This window comes from Bos indicus, chromosome 15, assembly GCF_029378745.1.
Source record: "Bos indicus isolate NIAB-ARS_2022 breed Sahiwal x Tharparkar chromosome 15, NIAB-ARS_B.indTharparkar_mat_pri_1.0, whole genome shotgun sequence".
Classification (NCBI taxonomy): domain Eukaryota; kingdom Metazoa; phylum Chordata; class Mammalia; order Artiodactyla; family Bovidae; genus Bos; species Bos indicus.
In genome coordinates, this window is record NC_091774.1 from 8,525,232 (window position 1) to 8,547,293 (window position 22,062).

General features: G+C 38.3%; 1 protein-coding gene across 2 annotated transcripts in view; it reads right to left on the reverse strand.

Moving 5' to 3' along the window:
• Nucleotides 1-22,062, reverse strand: part of ARHGAP42 (Rho GTPase activating protein 42) — a 349,579-nt gene that overhangs the window by 143,928 nt on the left and 183,589 nt on the right. For both annotated transcript variants that reach the window (XM_070803334.1, XM_070803335.1), the window contains one exon: nucleotides 10,771-10,842. In XM_070803334.1, the coding sequence (XP_070659435.1) occupies nucleotides 10,771-10,842 (72 nt within the window). The remainder of the gene's footprint in view (nucleotides 1-10,770; nucleotides 10,843-22,062) is intronic.

Below are 22,062 nucleotides of genomic sequence, written 5' to 3' on the forward strand. Positions count from 1 at the left end.
AATAAAAACACCAAGTCTCAGGACCACCTTGTTATCTGGAGAAGATACAAAGTTGACTAGGGCAATTTGCTCTGTGGAGATGGAACTTTTGAACTACTCACAGATGCCCTATGTAAAAGCAAGAGACCTAGAAAATTTTCACTAGAGTTTCTCCCTCCGTCAGGTTAACCCTAAGTAACTGGATTTGCTACGGAGATTTCATTATAAGGAAATAGGTTTGATTCTCACTGAAGAAGGCTGACCACTGAAGAATAAAAGGAATCTGAACTGTATAACAGATTTCACTCTCCAGATCTCTGGGTGCTGATTTTAACAATGATGCTCCTTAGCAAGGTTCCACTGTATTTTATCAGTTCTTATTTACATATGGTATTTGTGAACTGTGTGAAAATTTTTTAAATTTATATATTGACCTAAAAATTTAGCATAAGGATCTTTTGTAAAAATATATATCATGGGGAATCTTAAAATATTTTTTAAGTATCAGTCTTCAGGCATCAACATAAGAATAATTAGGCAGAAAAATAATGATAATCTCAACTACAATCTATTATCGTCAAATTATAAGAGCATACCTTCTTATCTGAGCAAACAGGAGCCACTTAATGAAGTTTACAATAATCTACATATGTATGTAAACACACAGAGACATTCAATACATAATGTTCCAGTGTGTGTGTGTGTGTGTGCTCAGTCGTGTCCAACTCTTTGTGACTCCATGGACTGCAGCCCACCAGGCTCCTCTGTCCAAGGAATTTTCTAGGTACGAATAATGGAGTGGGTTGCCATTTACTCCTCCAGGGGATCTTCCCAGCCCAAGGATCGAACCCATGTCTCTTGCGTCTCCTGCATTGGCAGACTCTACCTCTAGCGCCGCCTGGGAAGCCCCTAATATATAAAGATATAATATATATAAATTGACTTGTTCAGCAGAATGGTTTTTGGGTTACATTCCTACCCAGAATTCTAAGTCTATGTGAAGCTCAGCTTTCCCAATGACTGTCAGAGTCTGATATACACATAAAAACACGGCACATTTAGAATTTTCAAAATACACAGAGACACTGAATGGTACCACCTGTACAGAAATGACTACTGATTCATTGTCTCCAAGGAAAGTGGTCTGATTTGTTTCTCTAGTGGTGGCAATGGGGTCAATTAGGGCTGATAGTAACCTCACAAAATGCTGTAAAGGATGGTGAAAACACAATAAATTATATATTTAAAAAAAAAAAAAAAGGTTTACATTCCATGATGGAGGCAGGTTACTGAATCAGGTAATAGAAGCCCGGGATCTGAGTCCCAGGCAGAGCACAGTAACCTTGGGTTACTGGCAACAGCACTCGATCCTTCTGGGTCTCAGTCATCTGAACAATGGTGACAGTTCCGACTCTCTAAGACTGTTATCAGTGATAAGCAACAGTGCTCCAGAGATTGTACCGTGTTATTAATTACAAGTAATGTACATTAAAGAGCCTCTTGCTTGGTAGCCCCATGAATCACTCTATGTAAATATTTAGCAATGACCTTGCATTTGTCTCTGTCCATAAAACAAAGTAAGACAAATTAACCTACATGAACAGTATTTTTACTGCAATACTTTAATGCCGACACAAAGTATTACTACTAATGATATAATATGAACAATTAACATTGTACTATTTTTCTGAGGGTGAAACCAAAGTAATTATCCAAGTTCACATTTCCAATGTATTAAATGCCAGGTTTTGATCTCAAATTTGTATGATTCTACAGAACTGGCTGTTAAACAATTAAAAGATAGTAATCTTGCTCTCTAAACAAGCTAACCAGACAACGTTTCCTTTTACCAGTGTAGAGAAAAGGGATTTGTATTTCTTCAGCATCAAACATGTGGTGGTGCTACTGAAGTACTCTGCAGGCTTGATCTCATCTCCGGCTAAAATCTAATCTACGCCTTTCTAGTTATGTGACCTCTGCCCATCTGCTGAACCTTTCGGCATCTCATTCTCTTTATCTATCAATTTTAGCAGTTTTCTTATCTGTCGGTTGTGAGGCTTAAATGAGTCTCACCTGGTGGCTCAGCGGTAAACAATCTGCCAGCAATGCAGAAGACTGCTTATAATGCAGGAGACGTGGGTTTGATCCCTAGTTGGGGAAGACCCCCTAGAGAATGAAATGGCAATCCAGTCCAGTATTCTTGCCCAGAAAATGCCGTGGACAGAGAAGCCTGGCTGGCTACAGTCCATTGGGTCACAAGAGTGGGGCACAACTTAGCAGCTAAAGCACCAGCACTACCCCACCGCTACACGGAACATGCTTAGGGCAGTACTTGCTTAACTATTACAAAGAGTAATATTATTGTTTAAAAACATGACCAAATAACAAAATCAGTTTTTCTGTCACTCTATATAACAGAATCTGATAGAAGGTACAGTAAAGGGAATTGCAAGTAATTTCAAATCAACTATCAAATGGTTTCTACTTTGCCAAGAAACTCAGTCCCAATACAGTCATTGCCAGAGAATATCTGTCTAAGAGAGAGACTCAGCTCAGTGGCCAGAAGCAGACATGAAAATCCTGACCATTCCCTGAAGGATCTGTTCAAACAGGAGGAAAGTAAGGTGATCTAAGTCCATTGGGCACAAGCTCAGTTGCTTCAGAAGTGTCTTGACTTTTTGTGACCCCATGGACTGCAGCACTCCAGGCTTCCCTATCCTTCACCATCTCCTGGAGCTTGTTCAAACTCATGTCCATTGAGTCGGTGATGCCATCCAACCATTCATCTTCTGTCGTCCTCTTCTCCTCCTGCCTTCAATCTTTCCCAGCATCAGGGTCTTTTGTAATGAGTTGGCTTCTTGCATCAGGTGGCCAAAGTAGTGGAGCTTCAGTTTCAGCATCAGCCCTTCCAGTGAATATTCAGGACTGATTTCCTTTAGGATTGACTGGTTTGATCTCCTTGCAATCCAAGGGACTCTCAAGTCTTCTCCAACACCACAGTTTAAAAGCATCAGTTCTTCAACATTCAGCCATCTTTATGGTCCAAGTCTCACATCTATACATGACTACAGGAAAAACCATAGATTTGACTAGATGCACCTATGTCGGAAAGTAATGTCTCTGCTTTTTAATATGCTGTCTAGGTTGGTCACAGCTTTTCTTCCAAGGAGTAAGCATCTTTTAATTTCATGGCTGCAGTCACCATCTGCAGTGATTTTGGAGACCAAGATAATCAAGTCTCTCAATATTTCCATTGTTTCCCCATCTATTTGCCATGAAGTGACACTACCAGATGCCATGATATTAGTTTTTGTAATGCAGAATGTTAAGCCAGCTTTTTCATTCTCCTCTTTCACTTTCATCAAGAGGCTCTTTAGTTCCTCTTCACCTTCTGCACCTCACCACTTTTAGGGTGGTGTCATCTGCATATGTGAGGTTATTTCTGTTTCTCCCAGAAATCTTGATTCCAGCTTGTGCTTCATTCAGCCTGGCATTTTGCATGATGTACTCTGCATGTAAGTTAAATAAGCAGGGTGACAATATACAGCCTTGACGTACTGCTTTCTCAATTTGGAACCATTCTGTTGCACCATGTCTGGTTCTACTGTTGCGTCTTGATCTGCCTATAGGTTTCTGAGGAGGCAGGTAAGGTGGTCTGGTATTCCCACATCTTTAAGAATTTTCCATAGTTTGTTGTGATCCACACAGTCAAAGGCTTTAGTGTAGTCAATGAAGCAGATGTTCTTCTGGAATTCTCTTGGTTTTTTCTATGATCCAACAGATGTTGGCAAATTGATCTCTGGTTCCTCTGCCTTTTTCTAAATCCAGCTTGAACATCTGGAAGTTCTTGGTTCATGTACTGTTGAAGTCTAGCTTGGAAAATTTTGAGAATTACTTTGCAAACGTATGAGATGACTGCAATTTTGTGGTAGTTTGAACATTCTTTGGTTGAACATTCTTTCGCATTGCCTTTCTTTGCTATTTGATGCTTCTGAACTGTGGTGTTGGAGAAGACTCTTAAGAGTTCCTTGGACTGCAAGGAGATCAAACCAGTCAATTCTAAAGGAAATTAGTCTGGAATATTCATTGGTAGGACTGATGCTGAAGCTGAAGCTCCACTACTTTGGCCACCTGATGCCAAGAACTGACTCCCTGGAAAAGACCCAGATGATGGGAAAGATTGAAGACAGGAGGAGAAGGGGATGACAGAGGATGAGATGGTTGGATGGCATCACCGACTCAATGGACATGAGTTTGAGCAGGCTCTGGGAGTTGGTGATTGACAGGGAAGCCTGGTTTGCTGCAGTCCATGGCATTGCAAAGAGTCGGACATGACTGAGCAACTGAACTGAACTTCTTTGGGATTGGAATGAAAACCGACCTTTCCCAGTCCTGTGGCCACTGCTGAGGTTTCCAAATTTGCTGGCATATTGAGTGCAGCACTTTCACAGCATCATCTTTTAGGATTTGAAATAGCTCTGCTGGAATCTGATCACCTCCACTAGCTTTTGTTAGTAGTGATGCTTCCTAAGGCCCACTTGACTTCACATTCCAGGATGTCTGGCTCTAGGTCAGTGATCACACCGTCATGATTATCTGGGTCATGAAGATCTTTTTTATACAGTTCTTCTGTGTAATCTTGCCACCTCTTCTTAATATCTTCTGCTTCTGTTAGGTCCATACCATTTCTGTGCTTTATCAAGCCCATCTTTGCATGAAATGTTTCCTTTGTATCTCTAATTTTCTTGAAGAGATCTCTAGTCTTTCCCATTCTATTGCTTTCCTGTATTTCTTTGCACTGATCACTGAGACGGGTTTTCTTTACCTCTCCTTGCTCTTCTTTGGAACTTTGCATTCAGATGGGTATATCTGTCCTTTTCTCCTTTGCCTTTTGCTTCTCTTCTTTTCTCAGCTATTTGTAAGCTATTTGTAACCAAAATAATCCCACGGATCACAACATTGTCTAACTCAATGGAACTATGAGCCACTGTGCAAGGCCATCCAAGATGGACGGGTCATGTTGGAGAGTTCTGACAAAACATGTTCCACTGGAGAAGGGAATGGCAAACCATTTCAGGATTCTTGCCTTGAGGCCTTGAGAACCTCATAAAGAAGAGGCGTTGGAAATATTAAGAAGCCACGTGGGAAGTCGATTTAATTCCATAGTCTGATCCTATAAACAACTTCCTTTTGTTTTTTTAATTAATCTTTATTGGAGCACAGTTGGTTTACAATGTTGTGTTAGTTTCTGTTGTATAGCAAGGTGAATCAGTATATATCCATTCTTTTTAAGCTTCTTTTCCCACACAGGTCATTACAGAGTACTGAATAGAGTTTCCTATGCTATACAGTAGGGTCTTATTAGTTACCTGTTCTACGTATGTACTGTGCTTAATTGCACAGTCATGTCGGACTCTTTGCGACCCCAGTGGACTACAGCCCGCTAGGCTCTTCTGTCCATGGGGATTCTCCAGGCAAGAATACTGGAGTGGGTCACCATGCCCTCCTCCAGGGGATCTTCCCAACCCAGGGACTGAACCCAGGTCTCCCGTGTTACAAGCGGATTCTTTACCTTCTGCACCCCCAGAGAAGTAGCGTGTATGTGTCAGTCCCAATCTCCCGATCCCCCACTGCCCCTCTGGCTTTCCCCTTTGGTAACCGTAAGTTCGTCACCTAGCTGAGTTACTCATCTAATTTAAAGTTTGGCTTCATAATGAGAACGATCCAAAAGATAATTCCGTGGAAGTCCAGTGCCCCCTGCAGTAGGAGAGTAGAGTCATAACCACTGGACCACTAGGGGATTCGCTTTTGGATTGTTCTTAACATGAGTTCAAGCACTTGGTATGCTTTAAATTAGATGCATAACTCAGCTTAGTGACAAATTCTTTTAAATTTGAAAGCATTTGTAATCCTTCTAGATTCCCTAAACCACTTGCATATTTGAGACAACAAATTAGGAGGCAATCAGTTTCCACATGAAGGAAATCTTAAGGTTGTATAGTAATTGTGACAGTTATCCACAGATATATTTTAGGCACCATATGCTAAAATTATTAACATGCCTTGTCATGTAATTAACAATGTTCAGAGGCAGAACCAATTCTTCTATGGACAAAACAAAGGGACAAGAATTATCCAATTCTACTAGTTTTCACTATGAAATTAATGTAAAGAAAATCAAGTTCTATTTTTACATTACTGACATTATATCATTTATTTTTGTTTTAAAACCATGGAAGAATGTTCACATGATTTCCAGTAAAGTCTGAGTGAAAATGAAAACCAGTTTTAAAAACATTTCCCATAAAACGAAAATGTACCTTTTAACTTTAATGGGTAGTATTCCTCATGTCTCTTTTATCTAAAAAAAGCAGCCCAAGTTAACTGCCTACTGTATGCTGGGGAATTTTTAAATCAAGGGAGATACATTAGTTAGGCTTGCTTCAAAGTGGTCATCTTTGGGCTTATTTGCAACATTTTTATCATTAAAATGTTTCACATTGAAACATTTATTTGCTAATGGTAGAGAAAAAAGCAAAATTCACAAAAGAGTATTCTAAAGAGCAGCACGGAGGAATCAAAAGATCGATGGTCCGAGGGACTGAGCTCTGGTCCTTACTCTGCCCCCGACTACCTGCTCAGTCAGTTAATATGTGGAAAAATGAGCCAGACAGAGATTTCTCCCTACATGTGTCTTTGATTAAGAACTCAGGTATGAAGTTCTACCAATATTTTGGAGTCAGTTTGTGCAGGAACATGTGTGCAGATGTGACTTACAATTCATTCTCTCCGGGGGCAAGGAGAACACTTCCAATGCAATGAAATATATTCGTCAGTGTATACAAAAAATGTGAAAAAATGTTATCATGTGCTACAATAATGCTACCCTAGGTACATTCATATCATGGGAATTCTAGCTAGATTAATCGTTCTGAATACCTACTCTCCACTCATTTCTAGAATTTAAATCAGCAGTGTATCAGGAGGCAAATTAAAGAAACCCAACATTTACTTCTATACTCGGACGTGTGTAGTAAATAGGTGAGCCCTGCAATACAATTCCATTCTGTGTACACCCTCAGAATAAGAACCTCTAAAATAAATACACACTTGGCAAGTGTTTATGGATAATTCTTCTAATCTTTAGCTGTTCACAGGCAGGACCCATCTCCCCTGTCCTTCAGTTCAACAATCTCATCATTAATCTTTTCTAATGTCTCTCACAGATGCGGTGGTTTGTTTTGTTTTGCTTTATTTTTCTCAACAACTATAAGTCACTCAGGGCCTCACTTTCCACAGCAAAGGATCAGGTGTCTCAAAGCTCCATAAAAACACACTTCACACAGGGAATGTCTGTGGTCCATGGATTCTGTCCATTTCATCTAAACAGGACCATCTGCCCGTGAGGAAGGGCCAGCTGGACGCAGCATTTTCCACCAGCACCAACTGCACATGTCCTGCTGTAAGGGCCCTCTCCTCTAGCTCCCTCACAGGCCTGAGCTCACTTGTGCAAAACCTCCACTGTCAAGACTGTGAAAAGCAGCTGAGTATCATTTGTAGAATTAACTTTATTTACCAAGTAAAAAGATAACTAAGTACAACAGGAAGTAAAGCGATAGAAAGAAATCGCCATCTTCAAGATTTTTATTCCTACCAAGATGCTTCTGCAATACCAGAAAAAAAAGATAATGACCTAAACAAATATTGCAGAAAACAATTCCTGCTTTCTATTCACTTTACTATACAAGGATTACTTAGAAGCCGAGAAACAATATAGTACTAAGAGCTATCAGGCAAATAAAATACACAAAATCAATACCACCAGGAGGCCCATTACAATCGCATTTTTGCTCAAGATGTCATCTGGATTTGATCATAAGTTTAACTTCCCAATGTGTAGGCAAGATTGTAGAATGTTGTTGTGTGCTCCCAGCTGATCTGTTCAGCAACTGAGATACTTAAAAAACAAAATAAAATGAGTGTATTCGCTCATGCTACTACCCCTGTAGCAAACATAAACAAATAAGAATTTATACAAATGTGAAATTTACTATTTTATATGGTCTCCAAACTTGGAATATTCTGTGCCAGAAAAAGAATTCTTCACAAAGCTTTTTAATATTATAAAAACATCACTGATGAAATGAAAGTGAAGTCACTCAGTCATGTCTGACTCTTTGCGACCCCATGGACTGTAGCCCATCAGGCTCCTCAGTCCATGGGATTTTCCAGGCAAGAATATTGGAGTGGGTTGCCACTGCCTTCTCCAGGGGATCTCCCTCCCCCAGGGATTGAACCCAGGTCTCCCGCATTGCAGGCAGACGCTTTACTGTCTGAGCCACCAGGGAAGCCCACTGATGAAATGAAACATTGTAAACCAAGACCTTGAAGGAAAATGGCTTGATTTCATACCCAGGGTCTGACTTTCCAGCTCGGGGATCTGGTGCATGCAGGTGACCTCACCATTTTCCTCACTGTAAAGCAGATGTAACTAACACCTGCACTCACCTCCCAGGTTGCTTGTGAGGATTTAATCAGGTCACAGATTTAATAACTCAGTGAAAGCCCCTGCAGTCTGGATCTCAAGGAAGATCAGCTATTTCACGCTTGAAAAGACTCTTGCTTGCTCTAAGCCACCACATTCTTGTATTTTCTTCCTTCTTCTGCTTCTTCCTTCTTCTTCCTCCTGTCTTCTTCCTTCTCAGCCTCCTTCTCTGTCTTTGTTTCTTTCCAAACATCAAATGTTGAGAGTTCTCAGATCATCAAGAATTTAGGTCCTCTTCTTCCTCTCTTCTTTCCCTAAGGGCTCTAACCTACTCCCATGATTTTAATTACCATCTGGAGAATGATCCCAAACACATTTCCGATTCAGATCTGAACGCATACCTGCCAACTCACTGTCTCCACCTGGATGGTGTGCTGAGACCCTGGGTTCAGTCATCCTACCTCAAGGCCAAACTCCACATTTCTGCCATTCAAATGTAAACGCTGCCTACCTCAGTAAGCTGCTGGAAAAAAAAGCCCAGTTTTACAACACAGAATCCTGGGAGTTATCTGTGAAATGTCCTGTTGCTCACTTTTCAGTCTGTAACCCATTTCCTACTCTTTCCATTTTATGTCTGATATACTCTGCTGTCTCCACAGCTCTGTCCCCTTCTGAACCCACAGCCACTAGCGACGAACTCCCAAACTGGCTTCGCTCAAACAGTCCCCTCTCCTCCAGTCCAACTAGAGGGATGTTTTAAAGCGCAAGTATAATCACTCCTCTACCTACATTTCTTTACATGATCAGAGCATAAGAGTAAAACAGAATAAGGAGTAAACAATGAACCACTAATAAAGGTGTGGACATGTCCTCCATCCCCATGGTCCTCTATGTTCCAAACACATTAAAACATTTTACTCTAAAATGCCAGGCTCTCTCTTTCTTCAAGGCCTTCATTCATATCCACCCTGTTCCCTCTTCCCCTCCCTGTATCTCCATTCCCAGCTGTTTCTTTCCTATCATTCAGCTCTCAGTTTAACCAATACTTCCTCCAGAAGGCATTGCTTGGTTCTCTGGACAAGGTCAGTTCCATTAATTATATTCTCACAAGGCACCGTGCACTTCTGTTCCACAATCCTCAGTGCATTTGTAAACACACAAAAGATAATAAATGACACAAGTGCAGGGAGCTTGTCTGTCCTGTTTACAGTTGTATCCCTTAATCTTATCAAACACCATAAGTGGGCCAACAGAGATAGTGATAGATGTTTGCTGAATTAATTAACACAGAATGGTTCTGGTTTCGTTCTTGACTTGATAATGGCTCATAATTGGTGGGTAAGTGCACATAAAACTCTAATTCAAGGCAGACTGTGATAGCTTTTCACCGGAAATAAACATACAGATTACTTGATCCTCTAAGAAAAAAAATCAATTCTAGAAAGGAACAGACGTATAAGGAAAGACCCATGTAAAGGAAGGCTTTTTTCTGGTGCAGAGATATGAAATAAGCCATGGAGAGCTAGCAAGACTTCAACAAGTTAAGGGTAGGAAATATTCCAGGGAGGGGAAAAATTTCAGACAGAGGGAGAAGGATAGAAGGAGAAATATTTCTGCAGGAGAATGAAAACACTGCTCAAAGGAGAAAAGGGTTTGTCATTGATTGAATGGAAAACCAAAACAGAGAAAGGATGGGGGAATTATGACAGATGATGAATTCTGTTTTAGAAACTCAAATTTTAAGTCCTTACATGATGTTGAGAATGTAGATAAACATGGAACTAGGAAAGAAGTTGCAAGTCAATTTCAGAAATTATTAGGCTCAGAAATTTTAATTGATCCATAAGGAATTAACCATTAATGCAGAGGCATGACAAAGATGTCTAAAGTTATCCACAAACACATATTTTGATTAAGAATAAAAAATAGAAAAAATAAAAGCAATTTTATAATTACTGCCTCAATTTTCAACATACATACCTAATTTTTATTTTATATAGGTGTTAGTAATACTTACCATATTTTTACAATGATTTTACCCTCTTTAAAACTGCTAATGTCCTACCACTGTTGGGATGGGAGAAACTCACTTATGCTGACTTTTTCTCTATTCAGTAGGAGAATAATATCTTTCTTCTGTTTAAAAGAATTCCAGTCTTTGTAATAGGCTCTGTGCAAAAATTTTAAATGACGTACAGAATTTTTAAAAGGTCATTCTAATTTCAAAAATGTTAACATCTGAAATTACATCTATTATCTTTAATTATCAAGAGAATATATGAAGAATAATAAAATGTAACACTTACTTTTGCTGCACCTATTTGTTCTTTGCGAAATTTCTCAAGTGGTGCAATTAATACATCATTAGCATTTTGAATCTGAAATTAAACATACAAATTACATTAAATTCTGTATAATTCATGCAAGCAATATTGAAAAAAAAGATACCTCCCTTATTCCACTTACTTAAATAAACAGTTTTTGTTCCCTTTTGCTTCTATAAATGAAATAAAAAATACCTCACACATGTCATATAGTCATTTTCTACTTTATAATTAAATTTTCACAAATTATTTCACTTGATCCTAGCAATAATGTGACTAATGTGAAAACAAGTATACATAGTGAGATCTTAAATATTTAAACTTCATATTCTAAAATTTAACTACACATCAGACATTAAATTTTAAGATACCTTTAATTATACTGGTTTAATGTAGTCAGTTCAAGCATCATTTGAAAATTGAGCCATATAAAAGCTTTCCATCTTGCCGCTAGAATATTATAATTGTACAGCTGCAAAATAAAATCAGGCTTATTTTTTCCCTATTTTATTAGAGTCCTTACACTTGGGCTTTGCCTGCATATTCTCATAATATTTCCAACCACACTAAAACAGTAACTGATTTTATTTCAATCAATGGCGTTTTAGTCCAGGACTCCAAATTGGGTTTCACTTAAACTTTCAAACAGATAAATCTTTAAATCAATCTGTACGAATACTGTGAGGGGGTTCAAGCTGGGTCAGGGGCAGTGACTGGCTACAGAAGACATATGTCTAAGGAAAGCAACATGCTGGAAGGAAATCTTGATTTTTTAAAAAATCACTTTAAAAAGCATTAACATTAAACATAGGATCTTAAATGTTTTCACAACCAAAGGAAATAATAATGTTGCAAGATGGAGGTATTAGCTAATGTCATGGTATTAATCATTTTGCAATACATAAATGCATCAAACCAACATATTATACAATTTAAACTTATATAATGTCAATTATATACCAATAAAGTTGAGGGGGGGGAGGCAGCCCCAGTTAACAAAATTACCATTCATTCTACTGCTGTGATAATACTATGACCTATTACATAGTTAGAAAATGCTAAGATGAAGAGAAAAATCTATTTTTCTCATAAGTCACTATTTTAAAATAGGTTAAAGCATATACAGGAGCTCCTTATATTATTCTTATAATTTCAAATAAGTTTGACATTATATCACAATTTTAAAATTTCAATAAATGGGTTTTACTTTCAATTATTTTCACTAAACTGGTTATTCTCTAGTCAAGCTTTATTTCTTAAATTCCATAATCTAACACACAAAGACAGTATTCACAAAAATAAAAACTAAATAATGCTTTCCATGATTCTGTCATTTTCCAATTTGTAGGAAAATCACATGACCTCTTGAAAAAAGTACCTAAAATCCTCCATTGTGAAAAAATATAAAGTAGATCAATACTCAAAATCCTTCCCAAGACGTTGACAGCCAGCACAGATACCTCTGCCATCCATCACCTACCTTCCTTTTTGTGAGCTCGGACAGGGCTTCATCAAGATACACTGGGCAGGCATTTTACTACAGAGAGATGACTGGGAACAGTAGCAAAGTAGCTCACTTTTAATTCTCACTCTCTAAATCCTCTTTGCCCTAGTGAAACTCCAAATACATTGAAACACACACATATATATTTCTCCAGATGTTACAGAGGTAATAAATAATGGATTCTGCCTTTAAAGTTCACATAAGGAAAGACAGTGTCATGGACACTTTAGTGTAACTTGGAAAAATAGCAACAATAAAGGCCAACAGTTACGAATGTTTGCTTTATGCTAGAAACCAGCATGACCTAATGTATTTAAAGTTAATGATCTTAAACAAAGAGATATTTCTCAAGTGGTGAAAACTCAAACAATGAGTCTGAATAACAAGATATGCAGCACAACTCTTAAGTACATGTATTTAAAATCAAGAATGGCTGACTTCAACACAGTTCCATAGCTTATGAACTGCTATTTAAACATTCTGATCTCCAGCTGTATCACCTAACAACTTGATTTTAAGGATGAAGATAATGAATGTAAAACACTTAGTTCAGTGCCTTACGTCCAGAAAGTACTCAAAATTTATAGTTTTTAATATCTCCAAATAAACATATATAACATATATCCGTCTGTAATGATATACCTGATACACTTCTATATCCGAATCTTCTACACTACCCTACTGGTTGAAGTATATCTATGTGCACATTATGAGAAGGTATTTTCTATGAACGTCACAAAAGACAGATGGCCTAGACATTCCCACATTCAATCACTAGGTGCTTACATATGTGCTAAGCACACTACTGAGCTATGTGGGGAAGAGAAAAAAACCAAGGCATGGGCTATACCTTCTAGAAAGTTGATGCCTACTTGTGAAAAGGGGAAAAAAAAATATTCACTCAACAAGTATTTAATGTCATAAAGTTCTGCCAAAATTTTCGGAAAATTTTAGACACAACTGATCACAGTACATTGAGAATAGTTACATGATTAACTATGCAGAATCCATCACAAACACATCAGAATTTTGACAACAGAAAAGATCCATGCGAACTAAATAAGTCAAGGTAGTATTTGGATAGTGAACAGGAAGTATTGGATAGAGGTGAACAGGAAGTGGATATGAACTGGATACACCAAAGAGAAAAAATATCCTAGGAACGGGCATGACCATAAAAAAGGCAAGAGACAGAATTATGCAAATATGAGGTGGGGTGGGGGAGTAGGGGAGTGCAGCACAGGGAAAAATGAAGCATTTACTACCCGTTCCTTAACAGTCCATCCTGACTGTGAGTGCACCAACCAAGTTACAGGCCTTCAGTTACCTTTTTAAAAATGGAAATGGCACAGTGAATATAAACTATGTTGAAAACTTTTGGCACACAGCAGGTTCCATGTGTTATTAGCTATTAACATTATCTAACTGGAGAAAAGTGTGTAATTACTATAAGGAAATTTAACTGCAATAAGGAAAGAATACCCATAATCTAAGCAAAGTAACCTGAATATGGAATCACTGCTGGTTTCTAAAAAGAGGATTAATGTAAAAACTTGTTCTAGGAAGTAATATGCAGGATACTTTGAGAATGAAGAGATTAAGGACAAGATATGCCAGGTAAATGGCTGGGAGAAGAACACAAGTTTGAAGAGACAACTAGGTCAGAGGCCTGTGGTGTTGACAGATGGGTAGCAGGGAACTGCAGAGGCAGAGGAATCAAAGGTGACATTAAGTTTTCAGCCTCAGGCACTGGAACTCCAGCAGAACTTTAAGAACTAGGGTAAATGAGGCAGGGAGTATGTCTGGTAGAGAAAGAATAATGACAATGAATTTCACTTTGGACCTATTACTTTGGATTCCATGAAAGATTCACGGAAATATCAGAGTATCCCACTTCAAAACATGGAACTAGTCAATACGAATGAAATGTTTTTAAATTGGGAAAGACCAGACAAAAGAGTGGATGGCGGATCCATGTGCTAAGACGCTAGCACTCACACTCATACTCAATAGTTCAAATCTCTGCCACAACTATTCTCTGGCTGTTACGTAAATATGGCCTGGGAATAAAACAAAATGTGAGAATATAAACTTGAGCCAAATGTGATAATTAACAATCACCCAGTGGGCAAGTATTACTTCCTATCTCTAGTTCGTCTATATTTCTTCATCTCTTTCTTTTGTTTTGGATTTGCTCAATTTTTTTCTTTCTTCCCCCTGCTCTCATTCTATTAATGTGAAACTTAGAGAATAAAAATATAAGTTCCAGAGGTACTAAACAGAAAAAAAAAAAAAAAAGAAGGGGAAGAAAAACATCCAAAGGAGTGATAGAGATAACAAGAGATATGATTTGTTGAGTGTTTAATGTGTGCCAAGTACTATGCTAAGCCCTTCACAATATCTAGATTAAAGTTGATTTCATATGAATAATGAAGTTCAAAACCTAACAATCATCTGGAATATATTAAGAATGTGAATGCTGAAGTTAGACCCTGTTCCATTTTGAATCTCAGCACCTAACCTGCTAAGACTCAATGCCTTCATCTCTGTATCTCTTAAGAATTTCATAAAAATCAAAGGAAAAATACACATATTCAAAAAATTGCAAGCATAGATTCGGCATATGGCAGGCTTTCAATAAATGTTTGTTTCATCACAGAATTCACAATGTCAACTATTGAGTTCAGAGCCATCCTCAGCAGTCTGAGAATTTCCAAGATGATTTAAAAGGTAGTTATTCAAAAGGGAGAAATTGAAATCCAAATAAATTTAACAGAAACTTTTTCAGAGTACCCATCTGCAGTGGTAGATAACAGGAACCTACATTTTTCCATAAACCATAATAACATATGTGTGGCTTTACATCTGACATATGATGCTTCTCTTGTATGCAGTCAATGGGCTGCTGTTCACAATATGTGAATCTAAATTCAAGAGATCAAAATGGGAACGCCAGCACTCAAAGGGCGCAAAGTGGATTTACAACCCAACTGTCTGCTTCTGACTCTCGGCTTTGCACACCCGCCACGGGACGAATGCCTTTTATCCCAACACACTGGTCGATCACATGGATGAAATTCTCCAATTCTGATGTAATCCAAGTGTGAAGTAAAGAAGGTATTTAAAATTTAGGTAGGTTTAAAAGGGTTACTGTTACAACTGAATAATAATGGAAAATAACATACAAAATGCTAAGAAACCATAATTAAAAATCTGAATCTGGCGTACAACACTGGTGACTTTCTCAAGATTTAAAAAGCAATCTAGAGAAATGAAATTCTGGCTCACATGGAACTCTTTCTCCTCAAATTTACGCAGAGGGCTTGATAAAACTCCTTCCAAAAGGTAATACTAGAGGATGGGGCGGGGGGTAGGGCATGGAACCAAGTCACAGAGTTCAGGAGATAAACTTCCATAATATTTCTGGAATGTGTTACTTTGTATGACCTCATTAAGAGGCATTAGGAAAAATACAAATGCAATTTTAATGCTCTCTCTAGATATTGATAAGATAAATTTTTAAAAAGTTCGTATTTCAGTAATTAAGGGTTAACTATTTTATAATTTTTAACCATTATCTAAACCTTGGTTTTAAAAAACTTATTTTTGTAAGTACTGGTCCATTTTTAAATTCAAAAATAATCACAGCTATTTCACTTATTTTCTGCATCAGAGCAGCAAAGCTAATATTGGGTAATAAGACATTACAATACTACATTTACTGGGTAGACACACTTTGACTGTGGGTGTATTCCATTAAACCAGACAATTCAGCTTCCTGTTGCTTTTCTTTTGCTATTTCAAGTGATTCTAATAAACAGCCACAAGGGAGTGCTCATAAATCACTCAAAAGTAATGACTAGAAAATGTTTTTATGTGGTTAGAAGAAGCATTATCCAAACATGTTTGGGTTTTTTTCTCTCCAAGTACACGTGAATTATAATTTTCTACAGACCATGAATTTTCAAGAGCTATCCTATAGGAATGTTCAATGCTTGTTTTCCACTGCAGAGACCCTTACCATAACTTGTCTGTCCAAGGAAGTGAGTAGTGATGGAATAAAACAAATCTGAAAAGTAATTCTTCTTACACATTTACTTTCTCTTCCCCTTTGAGGTCTTGGTTAAACTTGACTGTTGTTGGTACCAGTCACAGCTCATCACAAATCAATTGTTACAGTATCCCACCAGGATGTAAGATAATTCTCTATCTCTAAAAGCTCTAAAAGACTCCAGGTTTTAAAGAGATTGGGGCTTCCCTGGTGGCTCAGATGGTAAACAATCAGCCTGCCATGCAGAAGACCTGGGTTCAGTCCCTGGGTTGGGAAGATCCCTTAGAGAAGGAAATGGCAATCCACTCCAGTATTCTTACCTAGAGAATTCCATGGACAGAGGAGCATGGCAGGCTATGGTCCATGGCGTCGCAAAGAGTGGGACGTGACTGAACGACTAATACTTTTGAAGAGATTTAATGATTTTCTGCTATCAAAGCAACTGTTTGAGAAGGCTACAAAGAACAAGCTATTTATAGAAATAAAGCATGGATGATGTAGCTCACTACAAAAACAATTTCCTGTTGAGATGGCTATTATAATCAATCCACACAAAGTGAAAATATCACGAAGGTATGTATATTGAGTAGACTGAAAACGATCAATGTGGAAGACACCTATAAACAGGCTGAGGTAAGACTGGCTCATTGTCTCACTGGTATTTATAACTGGGGAAGTCAGATCAGAGTCCTTGGGATTACAAGCAAGTATCTCTTCGCTGCCTGTCCCAACCCCTTATCCTATTCCCACCCGCCCTTTTGGATAAAGCTATGGCAGGTGGTCTTGGGATAGCCTGAGTTTCACTCCTAGATACTAGTAAAGTTAGCTCTCCACAACCTCACAAGAGGCATTCCTCTAAGTCAGTAAACCCACAGTTTTTCTAATTGTCATGTGCATGCATGCTCAGACAAGCTATGTGACCCCACGGATTGTAGCCCACCAGGCTCCTCTGTCCATGGGATTTTTCTGAGCAAGCATACTGGAGCGGGTTGCCATTTCCTTCTCCAGGGGATCTTCCAGACCCAGGGATCGAACCCACATCTCCTGTGTCTCCTGCATTGGCAGGCAGGTTCTTTACCAAGTAAATTAGAACTCAAAACCCAAATCTCACAGAAAGAGCAGAGGACACACATATGAACAAGACCTTCATATAATAAGTAATATGAAGTAAAAACTAAATGCATTTTACTTTCTATCCTTTAATGTGAATAGCAACGTACTCTGAAAAATCATGCCTTTATCTTTTAAAAACATGTAAGGTTATCTGGCCACCACAATAATCCATTACATTTTTACTTGAATGTCACTTATTACTTCAATATTGGATGTTTTGATTCTACTTATTAAGTCAGTGTTCTATGATGAATCCTATTTCATTGGACTTCATCTATTTAGATCCAACTCACTTATATTTAATATTAGTTTCACCTTTACTTCTACCAGTAATAATACTTATAGGAATATATTTAGAAAAAGAAATTTAAGTTTTTGGAGAATGATGCTATAGGAATCTCATTTTTTACTTCAGAAGATAAGTAGACATATACTCTCTAGGAAAGTGCATAGGTTTGTATTTAATTCTTGAATTATCCCATGAAAACTGTGTGATTTTGGTCAAATTATTCAAACAATCCATGTCTGTTTCCTTTATCTAAAGATGAAAATATGCCTTTATCTCATAGCCTGTTTACTAACATTTTTATATTTTATATATAATGATCTTAAGAGTCTATTAATACAAAGTTGTACTTGCTTCTTAACTAAATTCATCTTTTTTGAGTAGGTCAACTGTAAAACAATAATATTTTTTTAAAATGACTTAGGAATTTGTTACTGCAGTTTCATATATTAATAAAAGAGTGAAATCTCATCAGCAGGTATTGAATGCCAAGACTTCTTAAACGGAACACGGTGGCTAGTAGCCTAAGCAGTCCTCCCTGCTTCTACAGCTTATGACTGTCCTGAATATAACTCAAAGTAAAGTTAGCTATTTTTTAATAAAAAACCATCTATACTCATAAGACGAGGGAGCAGAAAAGCATTCATCCAAGAAGAAATTGACCATTTTCATAGTGTAGCTGAGAAAGTGGAAGAGAGGGGTAAATTGCAAAATTCCATAGAATTCACTGTGACCTAATAGTGTCATAACTCTAGGTTGTACCAAATGAAATTCTCTGAATATTGAGTTATTTGGACTAGAAAGGTAAGTTATTTTTCTCAGATTTTTTTGTTGCTCTTAAACTACTTTTGCTTTATTCTTTCTTATCCAGCAATCTCTAACGGTAGATTAAACCAAAGATACTTTTAAAGATTTCAAGCATTGTAGAAAAAATCTGTAAAAAGGTCTAACCATAACATATGCCTCCTCACAAACTTGTGTCTACTTATTGCCATCCTGATTACTACATTTATAACTATCATGTGAAAGTCACTCAGTAGTGCCTGACTCTTTGCAACTCCATGGACTATACAGTCCATGGGATTCTCCAGGCCAGAATACTGGAGTGGGTAGCCTTTCCCTTCTCCAGGGGATCTTCCTGACCCAGGACTCAAACCGGTGTCTCCTGCATTGCAGGCGGGTTCTTTACCAACTGAGCTATCAGGGAAGCCCATAGTGAAGGCTTAAAAAAAACAGCAAAAAAGGTCAAAACTATACTTCAACTTTAAATAACAGATATATGAAGGATCCAATTAAAACTGACATCTTAAAAATTACTTAAAACAATTACTCCAAACATCCTGCACATATGCTCATTGTAACAAATACTTCCCTTTTGATTTTGACCAAAAAGTATGCACTTAAGAAAACACTCCTGTAGATAATGGCTGCATTACCTCAAAGGTCATATAAGGAAAATGTTGACGTTAAACTTACCTTTGAGAACACAGTCTCCAAATAATGTAGGAAATACTGCCACCTCGGTTGTTACAAGGTATTAAATAACTGCTCTGCACTCCCCACTAGGTGAAAACATTATGAACAGAAACTGGTGGAGTTACTTCTGCAGTCCTCTACATTTAGCCATTCTCAGGAAACCCCATTGTCCCCTGAATTTGTGTACCTCTAGTGGCATTGCTATTAAATTTCTATGATGCTCTCATGTTTCTCAACCCTATAGGAGATGACCAAAGATCTTCCTGTAACACAGCTTTCCCGTGTATATCAGTGTCCTCCTGCTGATGGAAACATACCTCTGCCCCTCTCCCCCATTCTAAAAATCAGAAACTCCGTATATCCTGAGCTGAGCCAATCATAGTCCCAAGGAAGATTTTTTTTTTCCAGGTTTTATCCCAGAGTTTAGAGGAGTCAAAGTGGCTTCAAGTGAGGGGTCAGAAGGAAGGAGCCTCAACAAATTGATAATTTATGTAACTCCATGTTTATCACCTCCTCCTCTTTTAATGCTACTTCTTCTTGTTAATTTTCCTCTACCCTTCTAGGTCAGTTCAGTTCAGTTCAGTTGCTCAGTCGTGTCCGACTCTTTGCGACCCCATGAATCGCACAGCACACCAGGCCTCCCTGTCCATCACCAACTCCCGGAGTTCACCCAGACTCACGTCCATTGAGTCAGTGATGCCATCCAGCCATCTCATCCTCTGCTGTCCCCTTCTCCTCCTGCCCCCAATCCCTCCCAGCATCAGTCTTTTCCAATGAGTCAACTCTTCGCATGAGGTGCCAAAGTACTGGAGTTTCAGCTTGAGCATCATTCCTTCCAAAGAAATCCCAGGGCTGATCTCCTTCAGAATGGACTGGTTGGATCTCCTTGCAGTCCAAGGGACTCTCAAGAGTCTTCTCCAACACCACAGTTCAAAAGCATCAATTCTTCGGCGCTCAGCCTTCTTCACAGTCCAACTCTCACATTCGTACATGACCACAGGAAAAACCACAGCCTTGACTAGACGGACCTTTGTTGGCAAAGTAATGTCTCTGCTTTTCAATATGGTTTCTAGGTTGGTCATAACTTTCCTTCCAAGGAGTAAGCGTCTTTTAATTTCATGGCCGCAGTCACCATCTGCAGTGATTTTGGAGCCCCCCAAAATAAAGTCTCACACTGTTTCCACTGTTTCCCCATCTATTTCCCATGAAGTGATGGGACCAGATGCCATGATCTTCGTTTTCGGAATGTTGAGCTTTAAGCCAACTTTTTCACTCTCCTCTTTCACTTTCATCAAGAGGCTTCTTAGTTCCTCTTCACTTTCTGCCATAAGGGTGGTGTCATCTGCATATCTGAGGTTATTGATATTTCTCCCAGCAATCTTGATTCCAGCTTGTGCTTTCTCCAGCCCAGCGTTTCTCATGATATACTCTGCATAGAAATTAAATAAGCAGGGTGACAATATACAGCCTTGATGTACTCCTTTTCCTATTTGGAACCAGTCTGTTGTTCTATGTCCAGTTCTAACTGTTGCTTCCTGACCTGCATATAGGTTTCTCAAGAGGCAGGTCAGGTGGTCTGGTATTCCCATCTCTTTCTGAAAGAGATGGGAATACCCTTCTAGGTAGTCCCTACTAAAAACATCTTTTGAGAGAGAAATTAGAATCATGTGTTTTTTTTAAAGGCGTGTTTGTGAATTTAAGGAAAATCCCAATAGAAGTTTATAAAAATTTATAAAAGAAATGAAAATTCATTAAACAAATTCACAGTTAATTTATGGCAGTTATATTTTAGTTGCTGGATCTTAATGTATTTTAATCATAATTGCTCCGTATTTATGTAATGGGAGACTGTTAGAGCCTTAAGAAAGATTTAAGATATCCTAATGTATATGCAATTTCTTAAATTTCTTATTGCAGCCTTTGCAATAACAGGAGGGCTGGAAGAGAAGAGAAGGCCAGGACAGAGGACAGAGGGAGGAAGGAGTTTTTCTCTGGACAGAGATTCATCTAGACAAAGCCGAGAATGACCTAGCTTGAACAAGGAACAACTGAGCAAGCTTAGGAAGGTGGGTGGTGGGCGAGTGCTGTGCTGGGCGGGGGCACTGGGAAGGTTCACAGTGGCTCGCGGGGTCCATTATGAGGCATCTCTTCCTAGCCTACATTCAGCAACTTGGGCCAAATTCAGCTGAGGTAAAGATTTCTATACCTGGAAATAGGCCAGCATTACACATCAGGGTTATATACACACGCACACACACACCGCTCCCTAAGAGTTGGCAGTTTAGTTTTTACCACACTTCACTGCTTCAGAGCTAAACGTGTATTGGGAAGGCACTAATATTAAACCATAAACAACGGTAAAGAATGCTAACTATACAAGATTCCTTTTATCTAGTTATTAAAGCATGTCTTTGAAACATGTATCTGTGGGCTTAAAACAGTACCATCTTAGTATGTCTTTCTCAATACCTTAAAGTTTGAACTCATTTGTACTTCCTTACACTTAAACTTACTTTCACACAAAACAAGGATTTTGTATTTCCTGGCTTCCATAGTGACAGAAAGTTTCTGTAGTGCCAATTTAATCGATTTTGAAGCTAAACCTGGACACTGCAGGCTAATCACAAGATGTTGGCTCTAAACATCTCGTGCTAGGAAGAACGACAGCATTCATGATGCAGGTTATTCATACATCTATCTTTCCGGCCCTGTAAAGGTAGAGATAATGTCTTATTGATTTTTGAATAGCCATTGCCTAGCAAAGTGCTTTTGCCATAGTGTAAATTCAACACACTACTGCTAAATTAGTAAAGTTATTTACAGTAGCCATAATTGGTACCTGCA